General features: G+C 43.9%; 1 protein-coding gene across 2 annotated transcripts in view; it reads right to left on the bottom strand.

Moving 5' to 3' along the window:
* PUSL1 (pseudouridine synthase like 1) overlaps positions 1–26,214 on the bottom strand; it is a 127,677-nt gene that overhangs the window by 39,352 nt on the left and 62,111 nt on the right. For both annotated transcript variants that reach the window (XM_077457606.1, XM_077457607.1), the window contains exon 3: positions 8,378–8,565. In XM_077457606.1, coding sequence (XP_077313732.1) covers positions 8,378–8,565 — 188 coding nt within the window. The remainder of the gene's footprint in view (positions 1–8,377; positions 8,566–26,214) is intronic.

Genomic DNA, 26,214 nt, shown 5'->3' with positions numbered 1-26,214 from the left:
ACAAAGCGACACATAAATTGTGAAGTGGAAGGAAAACAATAAATGGTTTTCAAAATCTTTTACAGATAAATATGTGAAAAGTGTGGCATGCATTTGTATTCAGCCCCCCCCAAGCCAATACTTTATATAAACCATCTTTAGCTGCAATTACAGCTGCAAGTCTTTTTGGTTAAGTCTCTACCAGCTTTGCACACCTAGAAAGTGACATTTTTGCCCATTCTTTGCAAAATAGCTCAAGCTCTCTCATTGTTAGGACCTGGGCTTGAACCTGGGACCTCTGGTGTGTCTGGCAGTGACTCTGCTTGCTGAGCCACCTGGAATGCTGGACAGCTCCTTGGACAGCTCCTTGGACAGCTCCTTGGACAGCTCCTTGGACAGCTCCTTGGACAGCTCCTTGGACAATTCCTTTAGTGATCATGTCTTGAATCTTGTTTGCCTTGAACCTTGAACCCTTTGCTCCTCCCATGAACTTCCTATATAAGCCATGTCTCTGCACTTCCTCCTTGCCAGAATATTGTGCCTTTACCAGCCAATATCTTGCTTCTATCTCTCCTGCTGCCGACCTTATCCTTGCTACCTTTCGTTACCGACATTTGGCTTGCTCCTGGACTACGCTTCTGCTGAATCCCAACCTGCAACTATTGGTTACCGACTTTTGGCTTGTTTCTCAACTACGCTTCTGCTTGATCTCTACCTGCTATATCTGCTACCAGACCCCCGGCTTGCTCACCTCCTGGTGGGGCTATCCTGAGGACCGCGACCTGGCACTAACACGCAGCCAAGCCCATCTCCACCTTTGGGAGCTCTGGTGAATACCGGTTAGTGCTTAGACCCCGCACCTCAGGTGAACCCGTGCCATCAGCCAGGGTGACCTGTGTGAATATCTGCTCTGCTGCTATAGCTATTGGTCTCTGAGCCTGACTCCAGATCGTGACACTCATATTGGATGGAGAACAATGTGAACAACAATTGTAAAGTCTTGCCACAGATTCTCAATTGGATATAAGTCTGGACTTTGACTGGGCCATTCTAACACATGAATATGCTTTGATCTAAAACATTACAATGGAATGCTCTGGCTGTATGTTTAGTGTAGTTGTCCTGCTGGAAGGTGAACCTCCGCCCCAGTCCCAAGTCTTTTGCAGACTCCAACAGGTTTTCTTCTAAGATAGCCCTGTATTTGGCTCCATCCATCTTCCAATCAACTCTGACCAGCTTCCCTGTCCCTGCTGAAGAAAAGTATCCCCACAACATGATGCTGCCACCATCTTGTTTGACGGTGGGGATGATGTGTTCAGGGCAACGTGCAGTGTTAGTTTTTAGCCACATAAAGCGTTTTGCTTTTAGGCCAAACAGTTAAATTTTGGTCTCGTGAGCAGAGCAACTTCTTCCACATGTTCACCGTGTCCCCCACATGGCTTCTAAAACTGCAATTGGAACTTCTTACGGCTTTCTTTCAACAATGGGTTTCTTCTTTCCACTCTTTTCCGTAAAGGCCAGATTTGTGGAGTGCACAACTAATAGTTGTCCTGTGGACAGATTCTCCCACCTGAGCTGTGGATCTCTGCAGCTCCTCCAGAGTTACCATGGGCCTCTTGGCTGCTTCTCTGATTAATGCTCTCCTTGCCCGGCCTGTCAGTTTAGGTGGACGGCCATGTCTTGGTAGGTTTGCAGTTGTGCAATACTCTTTCCATTTTCTGATGATTGATTGAATAGTGTTCTGTAAGATGTTCAAAGCTTGGGATTTTTTTTTTTTTTTTTTTTTATAACCTAACCCTGCTTTAAACTTCTCCACAACTTTGTCTTCTGACCTGGCTGATGTGTTCCTTGGGCTTCATGATGCTGTTTGTCCACTAAGGTTCTCTAACAAACCTCGGAGGGCTTCCTAGAACCACTGTATTTATACAGAGATTAAATTACAGACAGGGGGACTATTTACTAAGTAGGTGACTTCTGAAGGCAATTGGTCCCACTACATTTTAGTTAGGGGTATCAGAGTAAAGGGGGCTGAATAAAAATACACACTTTTCATATTTATTTGTAAGCAATGTTGAAAACCATTTATAATTTTCCTTCCACTTCACAATTATGTGCCACTTTGTGTTGGTCTATCACAGTGATGGCGAACCTTGGCACCCCAGATGTTTTGGAACTACATTTCCCATGATGCTCATGCACTCTGCAGTGTTGTTGAGCATCATGGGAAATGTAGTTCCAAAACATCTGGAGTGCCAAGGTTCGCCATCACTGGTCTATCACATAAAATCACAATAAAATACATTTACGTTTTTAGATGCAACATGACAAAAAATTTCAAAAAGGGGTATGAATACTTTTTCAAGGCACTGTAGATGTAATCTGAACGAAGTTTAGTTTGTTAAAGCACTGCGTATCATAAAAATGTTTTTATTTTTTTTTAATTAAATGTTTTCCCTTTTTTTTTGTCCCGTTGCATCTCACTGCAGCCTCTTTGTATTAAATTTACGTTTGCATGTATGCACTGCGACAAAGGCTGCATGACATAATTTTTAAGGGAAGGCTTCCCCATGGTCAGAACAGTGGACAATGCCTGCATGATATCCATTTAAAAACTGACACTTTTAGTCTCATTCAGAAGCTCATCTGACAAGGTGACAATGCACAGAAACAACCAGGAGATAGGGAGAGATCACTGTCATCCATAAACAGAAATGCCTGAAAAAAGACCTTCTAGGCCTCTCCCTTTAGACCCCTTTCACACCAAGGCGTTTTGCAGGTGCTATAGCGTTAGAAATAGCGCCTGCAATCCGTCCTAAAAAAGCTGCAACATTGTCTGTAGTGTGAAAGCCCGAAGGCTTTCACACTGAAGCGGTCCTGCCAGCAGCTTCTTTGGAGCGGTGAAGGAGAGGTGTGTTTACCGCTCCTCCACCGCTGCTCCCCATTGAAATCAATGGGGCAGCGCTGTAATACCACCGGCAAAACGCCGCTATTGTGGTGTATTGCTGGAGGTTTTAACCCTTTCTTGGCCGCTAGTGGGAGGTAAAAGTGCCCCGCTAGCGGCCGAAATGCGCCGCAAATCCGGCGGTAAAACGCCGCTAAAAGTAGCAGCGTTTTACCGCCGACGCTATGGGCGGTGTGGTATGAAAGGGGTCTTACATCAGAGTAAGCCCCCCCCTTTAAATCAGATCCTCCATCACTCCTCCCTTACACCAGTATCGCCTCTAAAGCCGCGTACACACGTGGCGGACTGTCTGGCCAACTTAGTCCGTCAGACAATCCGACGGACAGTCCGTCATAGTTTCGAATGAACGGACTTGCCCACACATGGCACTTTTTGAGCGGACTAAGTCCGCCATACTAACCGCCCTACTTTTGAAATGAACGGACTCGCCCACACACGCGGAGGAAAGTCCGCTCATTTCGAGCGCATCTCCAGGTAGGCGGGGCCCGCGAAGGAGACGTCGCTGACCCCGCCGCCTGGTATGGACTTAAAGGGGAACCCCAACGCCGAAAAAAATCGGCGTGGGGGTCCCCCCCAAGTCCACAACAGACCCTTTTCCGAGCAGGCTACCCGGCCGGCCAGGAAAGGGGGGCGAGCGAGCGCCCCCCCCTCCTGAGCCGTACCAGGCCGCGTGCCCTCAACATGGGGGGGTGCCTTGGGGAAGGGGGGACCGCGCGGCCCCCCCACCCCAAAGCACCTTGTCCCCATGTTGATGAGGACAAGGGCCTCTTCCCGACAACCCTGGCCGTTGGTTGTCGGGGTCTGCGGGCGGGGGGCTTATCGGAATCCGGGAGCCCCCTTTAATAAGGGGGCCCCCGGATACCGGCCCCCCACCCTATGTGAATGAGTATGGGGTACAATGTACCCCTACCCATTCACCTGTAAAATAAAGTACAAAAAAAAAACACAACACACAAGATAAAATAATTTATTGCACAGCTCCGGGGGTCTTCCGGGGTCTTCTCGCCGGATTCCTCCGCTATCTTCTTGTAGCTCTTTTGCTAGCGGAGGAGTCCGGCTTTCTTCCTCGCCGCCAGCCTCTTCTCCCGACTTCGGGGGTCTTGTCCCCCTCTTCGGTTCTTCTGCCGGGCCACCGCGCCTTCTTATAGCTCTTTTACAGGCGGTGGCCCGGTCTTCTGTCGCCGCCGTCGCCGCCGCCTTCCGTTCTTCTTCTTCTTCTTCTTCTTCTCCAGGAGATGTTGCCTCGACGCTCTCTCCGGCCGGAATGCCAGGGACGCGCTCCGCTGCCACTTATATAGGGACAATGGGGCGGTGTCACATGGCTTTATGTCACATGGGTTGGTCACATGGTGACCCCGCCCCCTTACGATGTCATAGTCCCCATGTGACATCAACCCATGGAGAAAGCCGGACTCCTCCGCTAGCAAAAGAGCTACAAGAAGATAGCGGAGGAGTCCGGCGAGAAGACCCTGGAAGACCCCCGGAGCTGTGCAATAAATTATTTTATCTTGTGTGTTGTGTTTTTTTTTGTACTTTATTTTACAGGTGAATGGGTAGGGGTACATAGGGTGGGGGGCCGGTATCCGGGGGCCCCCTTATTAAAGGGGGCTCCCGGATTCCGATAAGCCCCCCGCCCGCAGACCCCGACAACCCTGGCCGTTGGTTGTCATCAACATGGTCATCAACATGGGGACAAGGTGCTTTGGGGTGGGGGGGCCGCGCGGCACCCCCCCATGTTGAGGGCACGCGGCCTGGTACGGCTCGCTCCCCCCCTTTCCTGGCCAGCCGGGTAGCGTGCTCGGACAAGGGTCTGTTGTGGACTTGGGGGGGACCCCCACGCCGATTTTTTTCGGCGTTGGGGTTCCCCTTTAAGTCCATACCAGGCGGCGGGGCCAGCGACGTCTCCAACTACCTGGATACCCGCTCGAAATGAGCGGACTTTTCTCCGGGCAGGAAAAGTCTGCTCATTTCAAAAGTACGGCGGACTGGCACACACACGGGCGGATTGTCCGCCGAAATGCGAGTCCAGCGGACAGTATTTCCAACATTCCGAAATACTTAGTCCGCCAGACTGCACGCTGAAAAAGTCCGCTGAAGCCCACACGCGAGCGGACTGTCCGGTGAAATGTGTTTTGGCGGACTAAGTAGGCCAGACAGTCCGCGGCTTTACATTAGCATCCCTTCCCTTACATTAGAGTCCCCCTTTACAAAAGAATCCCCAGCATTCCCTCTTATATCGGGGTTTGCCATGTCCACCCTTACATCAGAGCCCCCCAGCAGTCTTCCTTACATCACAGCCCCCCTTACATCAGAGTCCCCAGTGTTCCCCCTTACATCGGTGTCCACAGAGTCCCCTTCTAATGCAGAACCCACAGAGTCCCCAGCGTTCCCCCTTACCTCAGCGTCCACAGAGTCCCCTTCTAATGCAGAACCCTCAGAGTCCCCCTTACATCAGAGTCCTCAGTGTTCCCCCTTACATCAGCATCCAGAGTCCCCTCCATATTCAGAACCCTCAGAGTTCCCCCCCCCCCCCCCCACATCAGGGTCCCCCTTACGTGTCCACCCGTGCATCAGAGTCCATTGTTACAATCAAAGATCCCAGAGTCTTCCCTTATATCTGTTCCCCCTTACATTAGAGTCCCCATCAGTGAATCCCTTTACATCAGAGTCCTCAGCTTCTTCTAAACATCAGAGTCAACAGAATCCCCACTTACAACAGAGTTCCCAGCATTTACCCTTCACTGATATCTGGAGGAAGATGTAGTTGGGTCATAGAAAATGAATCTATAAATAGTATGACCTCTATGGAGGACAGTATACATATTTACAGGGATAATATGTTTGTTGCTAGCTCTTTAACCCAATGTGAATTATAAAGGTTTAATGACTTGATCTAAGTTTCTTGCAGTGTGAAGCTGTCTAGACTCCCCAATACAGGGTATCCAACAGGCACACGTGGCAAACCAGCTCTCACTCCTCTTCAAGGTAAGAGCTGAACCCCCAGTACTATAGTGATAATTAGTTACTATGGGAACAAGCCTTTGTGTATGAGGGATGCATTGTGGACAGGAATGTAGAGACTTCTGTGTTCACAAGCCAGGAATCATTGCCGCTCCATCTCATCTGTTAGCAACAATAAACATGCGCTGCGTTACCCACTTATCTCTTTACTGGATTTTCTCCACTGCCACAGGCATCTGCAATAGATTTTACAGCAGTGCGCTTTACTGACCTCAGAACAAGCTTCTACCCGTATAATTAAAGAGAAAAAAAAACACTTAATCTGAAACACTTGACTTTCAGTCCCTTAATTATCTCACAAATGTACTGGATTACAGGCCAAGATCATTTCTCAAATAGTTTGTGTGTACCGGCATCTCTTTACATTTTACTGGACTACAGAGAGATGCAGGTTTGTTTTCTAACAAGGAATGGTTTTATATTATTTTGGAAAGACTAGACACCCTGGCTGTGTATTTACAGCTATTACTGGCCAAGGAGGAGATTTCATCTACATCCTTGACATGACCGGGATAGCGGCTCTTTTTTATTATTTAGGTGAGGGTCATAAGCTTTAAGTTGAGCTCCAACCAAAAGGGCAGGTTCCGCTTTAAGGGGGGTACCCATTTTTGACAAGTAGCAGCTGCCACTTCCCCTCCGACCCCCTAGGTAATTGGAAGCAGAAGTCCCCCCCCCCCGCCCCTACTGCCTGCAGTCTTTGGGGACATGCGACAGGTCCCAGAAGACTGCGGGGCCATTCACAATGCGCAGAGTGGCTCCCACATGCACAGTGATGCCGGCCCAGGGGACAGATGACAGGAGGTAAAAACGGTTGGGGTGAGCCTATCGCTAGACCATGGGACAGGTGAGTGGCTGTTTATTAGAAGTCAGCAGGTACATTTTTCGTCTTACACAGGAGACTGGAGCGTCTCTTCAAGTAGGATTCATACATTGTTGCGTCTCCATGCTGCTGATCTTCTTCAGCATTTTTTGGAGCCTTGACATCTTTTAAGGCAGATTTCCTGACAATAACAATAATGTCTGTGCAATGTGTGTTGAAAAAGCCACTCTTCGTTTCCATTGGAGGTCCATATGACAGGGTGACAAACAAAGGGCACCTGAGCAACGATCACCAGGTATTATTTTAAAGACTGAAAATGACTTTTGAAATTACACTAACATGTTAAAGCTTATACGACTATAGTGATTTTTTTTTCACCCTATAAAGTAAAAAAAAATTCTAAAAAGGAAAATGCATCTATTAAAAGAGAAACTGAACAGTAAGACTTAATTCACATATTGCTGGGCATGATTTCAGGGCAATTTATCAAAGCAGTCTGATGCGGTTTCGTTCACCGGTTCAGGTGCGAATTTGGAAAGTGTATGACACTTGAAATCACACCTGAAACAGACCTAAAAATCATACAGGACTCTTAAAACACAGACTGTCGCTATCCCGAACATATGTGAATTCGCTCCATAGAAAGCTGGTTCGGTTCACGTGGCATGTGAATCAAAATGCATCCAATTCGCATATATGTGAACCAAGTCTTAAAGTACATACAATCTCCACATTTACATGTTACCCACCTAGTAATGTATATAGAGAATTCACAGTGGCTGGTACGTTGCTTGTAAAAAACCGAATAGCATTCCTAGACATGTTGGGAACAGGCAGAAAAGTCTCATCATGGGGATCACTGAAATCCCTGAAGACCAGGAGGGTGCAAACCCTACACACCTCCCAAACAGAAAATTGTTTTAGGGTAGGGTTCAGTCTTAAAGCGGTATTCCAGTCGTTTTAGTTTATTAAAAGTCAGCCGCTATAAAAGGTGTAGCTGGTGACTTCTAATAGACACTCAACTGTCCCAGGGTCCAGCGTTATGGCCGCCCGAAGCCTCAATCCTCCCCCTTTCCACGGCGCCAGCATTGCAAGTGTGGGCACCTGGCTGTGACAGCTTGCGGCTTCACAGCTGGGTGTGCACTACACAGGTCACACAGCACCTTCTCAGTGGCCGTGCAATCTTGTGGGACCTGTGACACGCCCCAGAAGATTGCAGGGAGGGAGGGAGGAGGAGAGGAGTCGCCGCATAGGTGGCGAGAGCGGAAGTGGGAGCTGGGTACCTGTCAAAACTAGGTACCCGCTCCCTCCCCAAAAAAAATTACATGCTAAATAAGGCAAGTAAGGAGACGAGGAGTGCTTTATAGCAACAGGAATTGTCCACTTTGTGCTGAAAGTAGACCCAGTTCTAAAATCACTATGTTTTGGACCAAGCCACAACATCCCATCCCCAATACTGTGCTTGAAGACATTGCCAATTACATGTAAAACTACCCATGCAGCTGTAATAAGTGATCTAGTGACATAAACAAGCTCCCACTTGCAGAGTTGGAATGGTATATTCTTGTGGTCCTGGCTTGCATGGACTGCCTTACCTTATGCGCTCTGGCTTTAGATGAAAGTTTAAAGCCTGCACCAGAACAGCCTCTGAGAATGGATGTTTTCCTGGCGGTCTCTCAATGTCCACATGAGCAGAATTGCAGAGTGCATGGACCCCAGAGTCTGTACGGCTAGAAACGTAGATGGTGGGGGTGCCAATAATACGCAGTTTCTGTAATGCCATCTATAGACAAGAAAAGCATGCATTAAAGAACATCAAGCAAACATAGCTGCTACACAAAGACAAATAACTGCTTGACTTATTTTCAACTGAGGCAGCACAGTGGAAAAGTGGTTAGCACTTTCACCTAGCAGCACTAGGGTCATTTTTCTGAATCCCAACCACTGCACTACCTGCAAGAGTTTCCTCTGGGAACTCCAATTTCCTCCCAAACTCTAGACATGCTGTTAGGTTAGTTAGCCTTAGTATGTGTTTGAATGTTAGTTAGGGGCCTTATATTGTAAGCTCCTTGAGAGCAGGACACTCTACTTATTTACACAGCACTTCACAGTATATATGTGAAGTGCTGTGTAAATTGATGGTGCTTTATAAGTTCCTGTAATATTAACTGGTCTTCTCTCTAAGGCTAACCACTGTCTTCCTCTTTGGTATTCCATCTCCTTTATTAGTATTAACGTTTATGTGTAGCCCAAACTGTACCCCTCTAGGTAAACTCAACCGCTCTATTAATCTTGGTAATCACCGTCACTAGGACAGGTTGATTGGAAATAAAAAATTGCACAAACCAAATGGTGAGGGTAACCTTCATCCCAATGTACTTCAATGTTAGACCCAAAGCTATTGGCTATAGACAGTAATTTGTGAGGAGATTTCAACAGGAACCATCAGCCTGCAGGATATGAGACATAATTCATTACATGTACAGTAAGCTATGCGAATACAACGGTGGAAAAAATTAACTTCAGGCCACAGTTCAGGCCATTTGTGAACCCTCACCTTATAAAACAACCCCATTCATTTTAAAATAAAAATGCAAAGATATATATGCCCACCAAGCAGCCTGTGCCCAATACAGCCTGTGCCCAGCATGCAACCTACCTGTGGAGGGGAAGAGAGGGGAGCCGCCGGCAGGATGTTCAGAGCAGGGAACATCACAGCTTTCAATAGCTGTATGTTCCCCTGCCGCACACCGTCACATAAGCCCCTCCCCTTGTCTGAGGAACTTTGATACATGTCACCCGTCCTAGGATTGGACGGGTGATCTGTCTATCAAAGTCCCGGAAAAAGAGAAGGGGCTGTATGCGACGGCGCAAGGCAGGGGAACATACAGCTATTGAAATGAAATTGAAATGCTCTGATCATCCAGCCGGCTCCCCTCTCTTCCCCTCTGTGATTGGCGGAGCTTTTATTGAGCTCCCGCAATAAAATAAAATAAAGTTCTGTTTCATGACTCAGAGTGCTTGAAGTGAATGCAAGGCTGGCAGGGTGACAGACAATACAGAATTTCCGCAGCCCCTATGGGGGTACCGCTACATACACACACACACACACACACACACACACACAGTTGTGCTCATACGTTTAAATAACCTGGCAAAATTTACGATTTCTTGGCCATTTTTCAGAGAATGTGAATGATAACACAAAAAACTTTTCTTTCACTCATAGTTAGTGTTTGGCTGAAGTCATTTATTATCAATCAACAAAGTTTACCCTTTTTAAATCATAATGGCAACAGAAACTACCCAAACAACCCTGATCAAAGGTTTACATACCCTGGTGATTTTGGCCTAATAACATGCACACAGGTTGACACAAAGGGATTTGAATGGCTATTAAATGGTAACCATCCTCACCTGTGATCTGTTTGCTTGTAATTAGTGTGTGTATATAAAAAAGGTCAATGAGTTTCTGGACTCCTGACAGACCCTTGCATCTTTCATCCAGTGCTGCACTGACCTTTCTGGATTCTGGGTCATGGGGAAAGAAAGAAAAAAATGTCAAAGGATCTGTGGGAAAAGGTATTTGAACTGTATAAAACAGGAAAGGGATATAAAAAGATATCCAAGGAACTTAGAATGTCAATCAGCAGTGTTCAAACTCTAATCAAGAAGTTGAAAATAGAGGGGTTTTGTTGAAACCAAACCACGGTCAGGTAGATCAACTAAGATTTCAGCCACAACTGCTAGGAAAATTGTTTGGGATGCAAAGGATGCAAAGAAAACCCCACAAATAACTTCTGGTGAAATACAGGACTGTGAAAACATGTAATGTGGCCATTTCAAGATGCAGAATAAGGAGGCACTTGAAGATAGATGGGCTGCATAGTCGAGTCTCCAGAAGAAATACATTACTATACAAATGCCACAAAGTATCCCGCTAACAATATGGCAAACAGCACAGAGACAAGCCTCAAAGTCATTTGGAGTGATGAGACCAAAATTGAGCTTTTTGGCCACAGCCATAAACGCTACATTTGGAGAGGAGTCAATAAGGCCTATGATGAAAGGTACAAAGGTTGATCACTGATGTTTTGGGGATGTGTGAGCTACAAAGGCACAGGAAATTTGGTCAAAATCGATGGCAAGATGAATGCAGTATGTTATCGAAAAAATACTAGAAGAACATTTGCATTCATCAGTCAGGAAGCTACGCATGGGACGTACTTCGACATTCCGACAGGTAGCCAATGACAGGTCGACCTGTCATTGGCTACAGCAGAATCAATTGAAGTTTCTGGAGTCATCATCTCAGTCTCCTTTCCTCAATATAATTGAGCCACTCTGGGGAGATCTTAAACGTGCAATTCATGCAAGACAGGCCAAGAATTTACAGGAACTGGAGACTTTTTGCCAAGAGGAATGGGCAGCTTTACCATTTGAGAAGATAAAGAGCCTCATCCACAAATACCACAAGACTTTAAGCTGTCAATGTTAAAGGGAGCAATACACGGTATTAAGAATTTGGATATGTAAACTTTTGATCAGGGTCATTTGGGTAGTTTCTGTTGCCATTATGATTTAAAAACAGTAAATACAGTTGATTGATAATTAATGGCTTTAGCCAAACACCATGAGTGAAAGAAAAGTTTTAGTGTTATCATTCACATTCTCTGAAAAATGGCCAAGAGATCATAAATTCTGCCAGGGTATGTAAACTTCTGAGTACAACTGTATATTATATATATATATATATATACACACACACACACACATATATATATATATACACACACACACACACACAGGTCTATATGTATTTGGACACAGGCACAATTTTATATTTATCTGGTATATACCAAAACATACTCAAGCTATAGTTATATAATGGATGTGGGCTGCAAGTGCCTACTCAGGTTTAATTTGAGGGTATGTACATCCAGATCAGAGGAAATGTTTAGGAATTACGGCTATTAAGAATAGCTAACCCCCCCTCCCCCTTTTCAAGGGCCCAAAAGTAATTGGACAATTGAATCAAAAGCCATTTCATGTCCAGGTGTGGGCTACTCTTTCCCATTTCTTAATTAAGCAGGTAAAAGGTCTGGAGTTGATTCTACGTGTGGTATTTGCATTTGGAATCTATTGCTGGGAACCAACATCATGGGTTCCAAGGAAAAACTAAACAAATCCATCAGGGAGATAGCAGCAACATTAGGAGTGGCCAAATCAATAGTTTGGTACATTCTGAGGAAAGAAGAACGCACTGGTGAGCTCAGCAACATAAAAAGGCCTGGAAGTCCACAGAAGACAACAGTGGTGGATGATCGCAGGAGCCTCTCTATGGTAAATAAAAATCCATTCACAACATCCAGACATGTGAAGGACACTCTCCAGGAGGTGAGCCCATCATTGTCAAAGTCTATAATCAAGAGAAGACTTCACAAGAGTAAATACGGAGGGTTCACCACAAGGTGCAAACAATTCATAATCCTGAAGAGTAAAAAGCCAGATTAGACTTTGCCAAAGAAACACATCTAAAAAAGCCAGACCAGTTCTCGAAAAGCATTCTTTGGACAGGTAGAAAATAACTAAGCTTAATCTGTACCAGAATGACGGGAAGAAAAAAGTGTGAAGAAGGCTTGGAACAGTTCATGATCCAAAGCACACATCTGTAAAACATGGTGGAGGCAGTGTGATGGCATGGGTATGCAGGGTTTCCAGTGGCACTGGGTCACTGGTGTTTATTAATGATGTGACAGAAGACAGAAGCAGCCGGATAAATTCTGCAGTGTTTAGAGATATACTGTCAGCCCAGATTCAGCAAAATGCAGCAAAGTTTATTGGACGGCGCTTCACAGTACAGATGGACAATGATCCAAAATGCACTGCAAAAGCAACCCGGGAGCTTTTGAAGGAAAAAAATTGAATATTCTGCAATGGCCAAGGCAATCGCCTGATCTCAACCCAATTGAGCATGCATTTCACTTCCTGAAGCTAAAACTAAGGCAAAAAGACCCACAAAGCACAACCGAAACCGAAGACAACTACAGTTAGAGCCTGGCTCTAACAGAAAGGAGGAAACCCATGGGTTCCAGACTTCAGGCAGTCATTGCCAGTAAAGGATTCTGAACAAAATATTAAAGATTTCATTTTTGATTATATTCATTTTTTTCAACTACATTTGAGCCCCTGAAAATGCGGGGGGGGGGGGGGGGGCGGCTCTGTATAAAAATGGTTGTATTTCCTAAAGTTTGTACTTGATATTTATGTTCAACCCCTTGATATAAATCTGAAAGTTTGCACTTCAAATTCATTTGGATTGTTTTCATTTTAAATTTATTCTGGTGGTATACAGAGCCAAAAGTATGAAAATTGTGCCTGTGTCCAAATATATATGGACCTAACTGTATATATGTATATATATATATATATATATATATATATATATATACATACATACTGTATTTGCTGGCGTATAAGACTACCTTTTACACTTAAAAAAAATGCCCAAAAATCGGGGGTCGTCTTATACGCCGGGTATACAGGTATACAATGCTGCCCGATGGATGTCAGCCCCCAAATGTCTGCTAATACTGTATGTGGCTTCAGCTACAAACTGTATACGCCGTTGAGCCTGGCTTTTACGAAAAAACTCAAGACCTTCCTCTTTTAGCAGATGATCAAAGCTCGCCACAGCGCCTAGAGGCGATTCAGTTCGCATTGTGCGCTATACAAATATTTCATTCATTCATTCATTCAATCCCGGCGAGCGATGTATTCTATTAATGAATACAGAGCCTGCTTGGATTGGAGTAACAACCTCTGCCAATCCGAGCAGGCTACATAGAGTAGCCTGCTCGGATTGGCTTTGAGAGAGAGAGAGGGAGAGGCAAGGGCTGATGATGGTACAGCCTCTGCCAATCCAAGCAGGCGTTGTATTCATTAAAATAATACACTGCTCACCATACTTCCCTGGGTAAATCCATTCACTGATCTCCTACTACTATACATCCTGCTATTTGCCTTTGAGGTCCCAGGCACCCAAGAGGGACAGGTAAATCTGGGACATATGACAGGGGGGTTATTAAATGCATTTTGGTGGACAATTCCCATAGAATGTAACCCAAAAGTGGTATAGGTTTGGTTAGTGAAAAATTCTAATTTCCAGAGTTGTGGCATTCAATAGATCTCTGTTTGTGTTATTATTGTTTGATTTACTTTATGACATAACACAGCATGGCGGATGAGTAGTTGGCATTCTTGCTTTGTTTTTTTTAATCGTTCTAATGTTTTTTTAAAATGGCGTTGCCTCAAAAGGGGGGTAGTCTTATACCGTGAGTATTGCCCAAAACCTATGTTTTCACTTGAAAAATAGGGGGTCGTCTTATACGCCGGCAAATATGGTGTATATACACACACACACACACACACACACACACACACACACACTATAAATACCCTTTAGTTCCCCCCTTTTTTATAGGCGATTACATAATTCCTATTCTCAGCTGCATAAGAAATCAGAGACCGGGGGGGGGGGGGAGGGGGTGGACAACAGCAGCAGCACACTGCTCTTCCCAGCGAATGGCTGTGGTGGGGGGCATATTAGGACAAGCCTGGTCATTGGCTGTGTTCTCAACACAGATAGAAAACTGACCATGCTGTGCTTTCATGACAGTTTTTGATAGGAAAGTAGAAGGCCCGGCAGGAACACCGGGTATTTTAGAAAAAGAAAGCAATACAAAGAGAACAAGTACTTTTTCATACAAGGGTACCTTGACCAGCACCGTGCATGGCATGTCTACATATTGGCTCTCCAAAAGCCCCTGGATTCCCCTGGCTAGTCTAGCTGTCATACATCAAGGCTGGAGTTTGCAAGTGCTGAGACACATCCTGGACTTTTTCAACTGCAGACATGTATGCAGATTTAAGCCATGGAGGTTGTTATTAACATCTGACACCATTGGTTGCACGGCTTTTTATTTTAAGGTTATGCCTTTTTATCTCAATAAAATCTACACTTTTTGATTCACGGATTTTTCACTAGTTTTTGCCAAGTTATTATACAATAAACAGTTACACCTGGACTAAAGTGCTTTGATGGACCTTACTGCGGCCTTTTTCACAGTTCTTCTCCCCAGGAATATGTCCAAGCAACTAAGGTCCACAGGACTGCAATTTTTGTTGTTCTTTCTGCAATTGCTCTCCTTTCCAGCAGAAGCCTGATTTTTTTGTGCCTATTTTAACAGATCCATAAAGAATGCCTTAGAATGGCGGGTCAAAGAGAAACTTTTTCACTCTCCATGTGTATCAAAATGAAATAACTGTGTCTGGGCAGCTTCATCCAAAAAACTACTCAGGATAAAATGGGAGTTAGGCCAAAGATCTCAGGAGAAGATTCAATTACAAAGTGCCGAGTCTCCTGTCCAATCTTGGAGCATTGGCACATCTAAGTTACTACAGAGTTCGTGCCCAGGGCCCAAAATCCCTAGACACCCCTGCATAGAATTAAAAAGAAAAGCAGTTTGATGTTTACAAGAGGACTTTCTCATAGTGTATGTGGCTATTCATCTAGCACTGAAAGAGCTGAACAAATATTGTAAATCTTGTGTGCGAGTGCCGCGTGCCACCTAATCCAAGCAGCAGGGGGCATGAGCCGCAGAATGAAGTGGTGCTGGGTGCATGCCAATTTGACGGAAAATAGCCTTACGGATCTTCTATAACAGCTAGGGAGAGCGTCTAGTGATAATCCCTGTCTGCATTCTGCTGTTCCAACACATTAGATAGAGGAGGGGGTCTCATGCTGCAAAGAGTCTGAAAGAAAATAAAATGTTCTGGTCACTTATAGCAACCAAATGTTGCTTTTTTACTTCTCCATTATAACAAGAAAAATGTCTACCGACCAAAGACTAAAGATCTACTCCAAGGAAATAGCTTAAATTAAAATACATGTACTGAATTTGCATTAGTTGCCAAAGTATTTGTATTATGGTCAACTCAGTTGTGAGATTTCAACAGTGCAACCAGCCTGAGGAGCCGATTTTTCTATACTACAGTTTAAGTGGTTGTAAAGGCAGAAGGATTTTTATCTTAATGCATTCCATGCATTAAGATAAAAAGCCTTCCTTGTGCAGCAGCCCCCCCCCCCCCCCCCCACAGCCCCCCTGAGCTCATCTAGATCCAGCGATGTTGCAGGAGTGTCTCGGCTGAATGGGACTCCCCACTTCATGAGACAGCAGAGCAACACCATTGGCTCCATTGCTGTCAAAGGTAATCAGCCAATCAGGAGAGAGAGGGGGCGGGACCGGGCCACGACTTTGTGTCTGAATGGACACACAGAGCTGTGGCTCGGCTCGGGTGCCTTCATAGCAAGCTGCTTGCTGAGGAGGCACTCGACAGGAGAGAGGGGCCAGAAGTACTGATGAGAGAACCAAGAAGAGGAGGATCTGGGCTGCTCTGTGCAAAACTACTACACAGAGCAGGTATGTACAGTTGTGTGAAAAAGTATTTGCCCTCTTTTCTGATTTTTTATTTTTTTGCATATTTGTCACACTTAAATGACTCAGATCCTCAAACAAATTTTATTACTACACAAAGATAAGCCGGGTAAATACAAAATGTTGTTTTTAAAATGATGGTTTAATTTATTAAGGCAAAAAAGCTGTCCAAACTTGCCTGGCATTATGTGAAAAAGTAATTGCCCCCTAAACCTAATATTGGTTGTGCCAACCTTGGCGGTAACTGCAATCAAACTTTTGCGATAACTGGCAATGAGTCTTTCACATCTCTGGGGAGCAATTTTGGCCCACTCTTTGCAGAATTGGGGGGTTTTCCAGCATGAGCAGCCTGTGTAAGGTCATAATACAGCATCTCAATTGGATTTAATTTCAGGCTTTGACAAGGCCACTCCAAAACCTAAAATTTGCTTTGTTTGAACAATTTGGCGGTGGACTTGCTATTGTGAATTCTATCATTGTCCTGCTGCATAACCCAAGTGCAATTGAGCTTAAGGTCACAAACTGATGGCCGGACATTCTCCTTTAAGATTTTCTGATAGAGCCCAGAATTCATAGTTCCATCAATTATCGTAAGTTGTCCAGGTCCTGAAGTTGAAAAGCAGCCCCAGACCATCACACTATCACCACCATGTCTAACTGTTGATATGATGTTCTTGTCATGAAATTCTGTATTCGTTTTATGCCAGATGTAATGGGATGCACACCTTCCAAAAATTAAAATTTTTGTCTCTTCAGTACACAGAATATTTGCTTAAAAGTCTTGGCGATAATCAAGATGTTTTTAGTAAATGTGAGATGAGCATTTGTGTTCTTTTTGGTCAGCAGTGGCTTTGGCCTTGGAACTTTTGCCCAGTCTCTTTCTTATTGTTGAATCATGAACACTGATCTTACCTGAGGTAAGTGAGGCCTGTAGTTCTTTAGATGTTGTTCTGGGTTCTTTTATGACCTCCTGGATGAGTCGTCGTCATGCTCTGAGTAATTTTTGTAGGTCGGCCACTCCTGAGAAGGTTCAACACTGCTCCAATTTAACTCCATTTGTGGATAATGGTTCTCCCTGTTCTTCACTGGAGTTCCAAAGCCTTAGAAACAGCTTTGACACCTTCCTAGACCGATACATGTACATTACCTTGTTTCTAATCTGTTCTTGATTTTTTTTTTTTTAGATTGTGGCATTTTGTGTGGCTTTTTGTGATCTGTTAGCATGCATCACTTTGTGAGATAGCTTCTATTTATGTGATTTTGTGATTCAACAGGTCTGGCAGTAATCAGGCCTGGATGTGACAAGTGAAATTTAACTCTTTAGCTTTCCAGAAAATTGTGGTTAATCACAGTTCATTCATGATTCAGCATGGGAGGGGGCAATTACTTTTTCACATAGGGCCAGGCAGCTTTGAACAGCTTTTTTCCCCTTAATAAATTAAATAATAATTTAAAAACTGCATCTTGGATTTACTCGGGTTATCTTTGTGTCATATTAAAATTTGTTTGATGATCTTAATCATTAATTGTGAGAAATACGCAAAAAATAAAATAATCAGGAAGGGGGCAAGACTTTACCATCACTTTAGCTTGTATCTAAAGCCAAAAATGAAGCTGTAATAATCATAGCTGTGGTAGCTGACTTCGTTTCTTTACTTTTTTCCTTTTTTTTTTAACCGGTGGTCTGGTCAGTAACACACTTTGTGTAAAAGCACACAGAAAATACGCAAATCACGCATTTCCATTTATTTCTATGGGAATAAGAACGCGTCTAAAACATGAAATCTGCTCAGTTTGTGCTTAAAAAAAAAAAAAAGCTACAAAACTTTTTTGAGCTTCAAGCGTTTGGCTTCAGCCGACTTGAAGTGGAGATGTGAACTATCTCCATAGAGAACAATTGATTTTTTTTTCTCCTCCAGCGTTTTGGAGCTTCAAGCTGAGGTGTGACTGGGGCCTTAGGCTGTATTCACACAGGTCGAAGCTACAAAGCAGTCAAAACATAAAAAAGTAAATTAATTACTGTCAATAGTGCTTTTTCACACCTGAGAAGCGCAAATGCCTGTAGCTAAAAAAAAGTTCTAGATTTTTATAGCTCAGATTAGGCAGATTGCAGCCTTTGGAGTCCCACAGAATTGCATTTTTGCGCATAAAAAAAAATGAGCATTACATGTGTTTTAACATGCATTTTTTTCTTTTTCTTTTAGCTCATATGTCTGCACAGTGACAACTGATGCTGTGCATAAAATAGTACGACAAAACATGATGCCCAGGTGTGAATGCAACCTTAGAGTTACTAGTTTGCGTCTCAAACTACCAGCAAGCTTTGAAATGGCTGGTGTCATAGCTGATCACATGTGCAGCAGCATGGCAAGTGCAGATCAAACAAACAGAGAAGAAAGCTGGATAAACTATAGTAGAATTTTGTTCGACGTTTTTCGTTGTAAGAACACATGCTCATTTTGCATCAGTGGGGTCAAATTGACATTTGTTTTCAACTGTAGCGACAAGAAAATTTGAAACAAGCAGGATGACATTTTTTTTCTTGTATGTATTTATTTCTAACAGTGTACGGTATGTGGATTTCATTCGGTAAAGTCCATGCATTCCAAAAATCAAACAAAATATTAAACTACTTTTCGAATGACATTAGAATGTTAGAAACACAGAAAAGTGACAGCAGAAACTACTAAATTGTCCATTGAGTATGTCCCTTTTTTTTTAAGCAGTTAAAGCAGTTGTATAGTCATTTTTGTAACTTTTACCTACAGGTAAGCCTATTACAAGGCTTACCTGTAGGTGAAAAAGGATATCTCCTAAACAGTTTACAGTTACAGTTTAGGAGATATTCCCCTCGCAATGAGCCGCTGACTTCAGCAGGGCATGCGCACCGGGGATTCTCGGCTGAAAGTCCGGACCCTGCCGGGAAGAAAACTCGCGCACGTATGTACGGAAGTTACGGCATCACGGCTCCGGCCACTCACAGTGCCGGAGCCGCGATACCCGGAAGACACGTCGAGGGAACATGTCAGCTCCCTTGGCATGGACCGAGTGAGATGCCGGTGCCTCGTTCTAAGTATCAAATGCTCTGCTGAGATCAAGATAGTCTATTTTCACTGCACCACCCTGGTCCAAAGCGTTAGTGATATAGTTAAAAAATACAATCAAATTAATTTGACATGATCTACCTTCAGCAAAGCCATTCTGCTTTGAGTCCAGCGAATTGTGTGTTCTTAGGTGATCAATGATCATTCTATTTAGGAGTGAATCCATTACCTTGACTAGAACAAAGGTTAAAATCACTGGCCTGTAATTGCCAGCTTCTATCTTGCTACCCTTCTTGAGGATGTTCTGACAATTTTCCTAAGAATCTTTGTAATAAAAAAAAACTTATGGCAGCTTCCTTGCTGGAAAGACTAGGAAACTCTTGTAAAGAAGAGCTGGGGGTGGGGCTTACTGGTGCTGCATGTGTGTCTATGGACGCACATACCCCAGATCGGGAGCGCACCCACACAGGTGACCCCTAGCAGTCGGCTTGTTAAAGCGGGAGTAAACACACTAACTTTTTTTTTCCTGACCTGCAAGGGAAAAAAGACATAATGAGCTAGTATGCACCACATACTAGCTCATTATGAAATACTTACCTTAGAACGAGGCCCCAACCTCTCGCCCGATCCACACCGAGGGAGCTGACATGTTCCCTCAGCGTGTCTTCTGGGCATCGCGGCTCCGGCGCTGTGAGTGGCCAGAGCCGTGATATCGTCACTCCCGCTCATGCGCATGGGAGATTTCTTTCCGGCAGGGTCCGGCATCTGCCGAGTCCGGACTTTCAGCAGAGAATCCCCTGTGCGCATGCACCACTGTAGTCAGCGCCGCATTGCGAGGGGAATATCTCCTAAACCATACAGGTTTCGGAGATTTTATTTTTTTTTACCTACAGGTAAGACTTATTATAGGCTATATAATATATATAATAAGGCGTATAAAAAAAAAAAAAAAGACTATACAACCACTTTAAGGGGAACACCAAAGAGAAGTTAAGAAACTGCTCTGCGCAATATTATAAAAAAAAAAAAAATAAGAAAACAAAATTATCCTTTAGAAAAACTGTAAGGTTTTTTTTCCTTTTGGGATATATATTTTTACAATTTGAATAAAAAATGGCCATTGTAAGCACTGCTTTCACTGTTGGTCTCAACCCCCTACTTGCCATTTTTGCTGGAGACCTTGGTCTGTTAGTGGAAGTTGCAAAAAAAAAAAAAAGACTTACTGAAAGGATCAACAGGTAACAAAAGTATGTTACAGGGAAGGAGACTCAAAATAGCAAATGCTGTATTAAGGATATTGACAGACTGCATCATACGTCATCTTTATTTTACCCATAGTTCCACTTTAAGTACTAAAGATGTTGGATGGGTGAGCAATCAAGACACTATAAATGGTTTATTGAGATTTTTAATGTGCCAAATAAGCATCTATAGAAATGTAATAAAATGTAATTACAAACAATAAAATCAGATAACAACAACAATAAGAGCCGGTTCACACAGCGGGCGATGCGAGGCGACGCGACTCGCCTCGCTCTCGCAAGTCGCCCCCGTTCTGTACAATGGAACCGTTCTGAGAGGAGCGACTCGAGTCGCTCCGACTCAGAAAAAAGGTTCCTGTACTACTTTTGGGCGACCTCGGGGTGACTTGCATTGACTTCTATACAGAAGTCATCTGCAAGTTGCCGCTGAGGTCGCGGCAGGTCGCGGCGAGGCAAGTCGGAGTCGCCTCGCCTCGCCTGCAGTGTGAACCGGCCCTAAAATGATTTGGTTCTGTTTGCATAGAATGAATACCGGTTGTATGAAATCTCTGTAACCACCTTTGATCAACCTAGTGCTCAGCTTATTTTAATTACATAGTAGGTGAAGTTGAAAAAAAAGACACAAGTCCATCAAGTCCAACCTATCTGTGTGAGATATGTCAGTATTACATTGCATACCCCTGTATGCTGCAGTCGTTCAGGTGCTTGTCTAATAGTTTCTTGAAACCATCAATGCCCCCAGCTGAGACCACCACCTATGGAAGGGAATTCCACATCCTTGCCCCTCTTACAGTTAAGAATCTTCTACGTAGTTTAAGGTTAAACCTCTTTTCTTCTAATTTTAATGAGTGTCCACAAGCCTTGTTAACTATCTTTTGCGAAAAAGTTTTATCCCTATTGTGGGGTCACCAATATGGTATTTGTATATTGAAATCATATCCCCTCTCAAGCATCTCTTCTCCAGAGGGAATAAGTTCAGTGCTCCTTTCCTCATAGCGAATATCCTCAAGACCCTTTATTAGCTTTGTTGTCCTTCTTTGTACTCGCTCCATTTCCAGTAGATCCTTCCTGAGGACTGGTGCCCAGAACTGGACGGTATACTCCAGGTGCGGCCGAAACCAGAGTCTTGTAGAGTGGGAGAATTATTGTTTTATCTCTGGAGTTGATCCCCTTTTTAATTCATGCCAATATTCTATTTGCTTTGTCAGCAGCAGCTTGGCATTGCATGCCATTGCTGAGCCTATCATCTACTGGGACCCCCAGGTCCTTTTCCATCTTAGATTCCCCCAGGGGATCTCCCCCCAGTGTATAAATTGCATTCATATTTTTGCCACCCAAATGCATTATTTTACATTTTTCTACATTGTTATTATCTCATAACATTCAAATAGAAGGGTAAGCTGCAACTGTTGATGGTAGATATAAATTTACAGTTAGTGCTCATGCACACGGACGTTTTAAAAAACTGGCTGCAAAGCTAGCTCCGATGCCTGGAAAAATCGTTGTTAAAAACGTGATTTTTACCACGTTTTGCATTGGCGTTTTTGCGCGTTTTTTAGCGTTAGCGTTAAGTAAGCGTTTTTTAAGAAACACAATCTCTTGGCTATAGCACTCAGAAAACAAAGAAAAATATGTTGCGCGTTTCCCGCGATTCGCGTTTTTACAGCTCTAGCTCCACGCCACGGAACGCACTGGTCCTGGGTTTTTTTTACAGCTTAAAAACGCCTATGCCATTTGCAGCTCAAAAACGCCTAGGTGGGCATGAAGCCATAGACTAACATGGACAGCCGTTTTAAGCTGCAAAAAAAGCTCAAAAAAGTGGCTGTAAAAACTTCCGTGTGCATGAGGCCTAAAACCTTGGATTGCCAGTAACTTGGTCTGCGAGTGTTTTGCAAGACAAGCAACATTTTTAAATACACTTCGACTTGATAAACAAGCAATGGTCTTTATTTGTGAGTAGCATCATGTCACAACTGATTATAAAAGAGAAGAGATGACTACTGGAGAAATACTATACAGTAAAACCTTGGATTGCGAGCATAATTCATCCTGAAACATGCTTGTAATCCAAAGGATTTCGTTGCTTTATTTGTGTTTTAGGGCTGGTTGATGTTTCATATTTATGGAGTCATACAGTAGAGCTGGGGTGTTTATTATGGGGTGGGCATGATCATATCATCTTTGTCCAAATCATGTTATGGCCCTGAAAGCAAAGAGCATCCAAATAGGGGATAGTAGGGGACATAGACGATAACGGGAGCCCCACAGACTGATCACAGTCATCTAATAATCTTTATGGCAGACTCCCCAATATTCACACACATCTATATAGAAGAGGACTATATGGCATAGGAGGATGTATGGTACAATCCTCATATATAGTTCTCCAAAAAGGGAGGTTTGGGAAGAAAATATCTGTTCTTCATCAACCCCAGTGTACATGAAGTCTACTCGCTGGCCTGCTTACCCATTATACTCTATAGATGGAGAAGCAGCGTTGTCACATCGGGACAGGAAGTTTGTTAGAATTGACACAGGGGGTGCAACTATACAGTGCTCATATTTTATAGTGTAATAAATAAGCGTTATTTACTTACCTCTTTAAGCTCTAATAATATACCTTTCTTCCTCCATATAAGAATACGTGAACAATATGATACATTTTTGCACTTTTTGTTAACATAGAACATATATTTTTGAAAAATACTTGAAACAATTGCCATTTCCCTGCCCTCAGAGGCATAAGGAAAGGCCTATTCAGACTTTATACCAGGGCCCTCTTTGCATTAGTTTTCTTTTGTTTTCACCTGAGAATCCTGCCAATAACATACTTGAGCCCTAAGGAAACAACGCTCACTCATTCTACTATATCTATAGAGGAGCAGAGTTACCCTAGGAGAGGAAGTGTCATAAGACTACAGGTCACCTCCTCTTCTCATTTATAATTTTCCACAGAGAGAACTGGGAACAATGCCAACTAAAAAACAGTCAGGAGAGAGCACACTAAGGCTCCTTTCACACTTGTGCGACTTGGGATTTGACTTTTGAGACCCCAAGTCCAGTGGCGGCTGGTGAAGTTTTTGGATGGGGGGCGCCAAACCCCGCCCATCATGACCCCGCCCACCATTTGGCCCCTCCCACTTCTCATAAAACACGCCCCTTATGTAATCGGAAAAAAAGAAGATAGCGGAGGAGTCCGGCGAGAAGACCCCCGAAGACGGAAGACCCCCGGAGCTGTGCAATAAAATATTTTAACCCTGTGTTGTGTTTTTTTTTTGTACTTTTTTTCACAGGTGAATGGGTAGGGGTACATTGTACCCCATACTCATTCACATAGGGTGGGGGGCCGGTATCCGGGGCCCCCTTATTAAAGGGGGCTCCCGGATTCCGATAAGCCCCCCGCCCGCAGACCCCGACAACCAACGGCCAGGGTTGTCGGGAAGAGGCCCTTGTCCTCATCAACATGGGACAAGGTGCTTTGGGGTGGGGGGCCACACGCCCCCCCTCCCCCAAGGCACCCCCCCATGTTGAGGGCACGCGGCCTGGTACGGCTCAGGAGGGGGGGGGGCCGCCCGCTCGTCCCCACCCCCTTTCCTGGCCGGCCGGGTAGCGTGCTCGGATAAGGGTCTGGTGTGGATCTGGGGGGGACCCCCACGCCGTTTTTTCGGCGTAGGGGGTTCCCCTTGGAATCCATACCAGACCTAAGGGCCTGGTATGCTCTCGGAGGGGAACCCACGTCAAATTTTTTTTCAGAAATTTGGCGTGGAGTTCCCCCTTCAGAGCTCATTCTCTGATTGGCCACGGCAAAAGTCGCCTGGCCTGGGGAAACCTTTCCTGGCTGTGAAAGCTTTTTGCATTCATTCAGCTAAATGCACGAACATTCTCCACAAAGTCGAGGCTAGAAAGCCTTTATGCGGTGACTCACCTCTCACTGTCTGGCAGCTCCGCTCGGGCTAAGGAACGGAGCTGCCTACGTCACTTCCGGGTTTCGTGATGCAGCCGAAAGCCGGAAGTGACTGCCTGTCTAAGAATGACAATGCTCCCGCCCGTAGAATCACAGTGATTTTACGGGCGGAAGCTAGTCGGCGTTCTGCAGTGCGCCGCAAGGCGGGTTTTTAAACCCGCAAATGAAGCGCCATGGATGCAATCTTGTGATTGCATCGACGTGGCGCTTCTCATAGTGCACTGTGACCGGCGCCACAGTACACTATGTTAAATTGTTTAAATGACATTTTTTTTTTTTTTTTTTTTTTAAGGGCCGTTTTTTTTTTTTTTAGTTTTTTTTAACTTTTTTTTTTTTTTTTACACCTAGGGAGAGGGGGGGCGGCGCCCGGGCCGCCCCCTATGGGCGGGCCGCCACTGCCCAACTCGCAAGACATGTGAAATTCAATGCATTTCTATGACAGCTGTTCCACTGACATTACAATAGTCGCTGCAACTTCACAAAAGGTTCCTCCATTACTTTGGTATGACTTGATGCGATTTTGGTCCATGGAATGTAAAGTCAGAGCAAAGTTTGACCAAGTGTCGCTCCAAAGTTGCACTGGAAATCATGTGACTTGCTAATGTAAAAGAAGCTCAAGTTAGCTCACAAAATTTGACAGGATCGACAGTTTTTGCCCCCAATTAGCAAATAGATACAACCAACCAATTTTAACCACTTGCCAGCCACCCTATAGAAGTTTTACTGCTACAGACAACTGCGTTGCACAGGATCACACGCTAGTGGCTCGCTCTCGCTATGATTATACATAGCAGGAGATGATCAGTGGGTCCCGCAGACCCCATAATCACCGGCACCCACTGATCATTCAGTACACAGGCAGATCATCATTCTGTCAGTAGGGAAGGCATTGATCCCATGTTGCTGAAAAGCAGGAACATGGATGAATATCTTCCCTAGTAAAATCACATCCCACACTACAATAAAACACCGGCTAGGCACACAGTTAAGCCTTTGATTGCCCTTGATGTTCACCCCTTTCCCAGTCAGTGTCATTAGTACAGTTACAGTGCATATTTTTTATGTCACTGGTCCCCAAAAAGTGTCAGTGTCCAATTTGTCTGCCGCAATTTCACAGTTCAACTATAAGTTGCTGATCGCCGTCATTACTAGTAGAAATAAATAAAAATTCCATAAAAATATCGCATAGTTTGTAGATGCAATAACTTTCGGTAAACCAATCAATATACACTTATTGGGTTTGTGTTTTTTTTTACCAAAAATTTGTAGCAGAATACATAATTTTATTGGATAATTTTTTATAGCAGAAAGTAAAAAAGATATATTAATTTTTTTTAAATTGTCGTTTTTTGTTTATAGCGCAAAAAATAAAAAATGAAACGCAGAGTTGATCAAATTATAACAAAGTGCAAAGTACTCCAGCACTGGTAAGGTAAGTAAATAAAATAAAATTGATAATAATAAGAGTGATAAAGTTAATAAAAGCTGCACCAATTTTAGTAAACACTCACTTTTACAATGCAAATAACTAAATAAATTATTAGTGCGCTAATATCAAACCTTAATATAATAATTCCGTGCTATAAAAAAAATCAATAAATTAATAAAAAAAATCCATGTATAAAAAAACATTAATCAATACTCCATAAATACGTGCAACCATGT

This window comes from Lithobates pipiens, unplaced genomic scaffold (assembly GCF_037356315.1).
Source record: "Lithobates pipiens isolate NorthernLeopardFrog02 unplaced genomic scaffold, aLitPip1_a1.2 Scaffold_27, whole genome shotgun sequence".
In the NCBI taxonomy this organism is placed as follows: Eukaryota; Metazoa; Chordata; class Amphibia; order Anura; family Ranidae; genus Lithobates; species Lithobates pipiens.
Note: the sequence above shows the minus strand (reverse complement) of the source record. Positions and strands in the feature narration are given on the sequence as shown.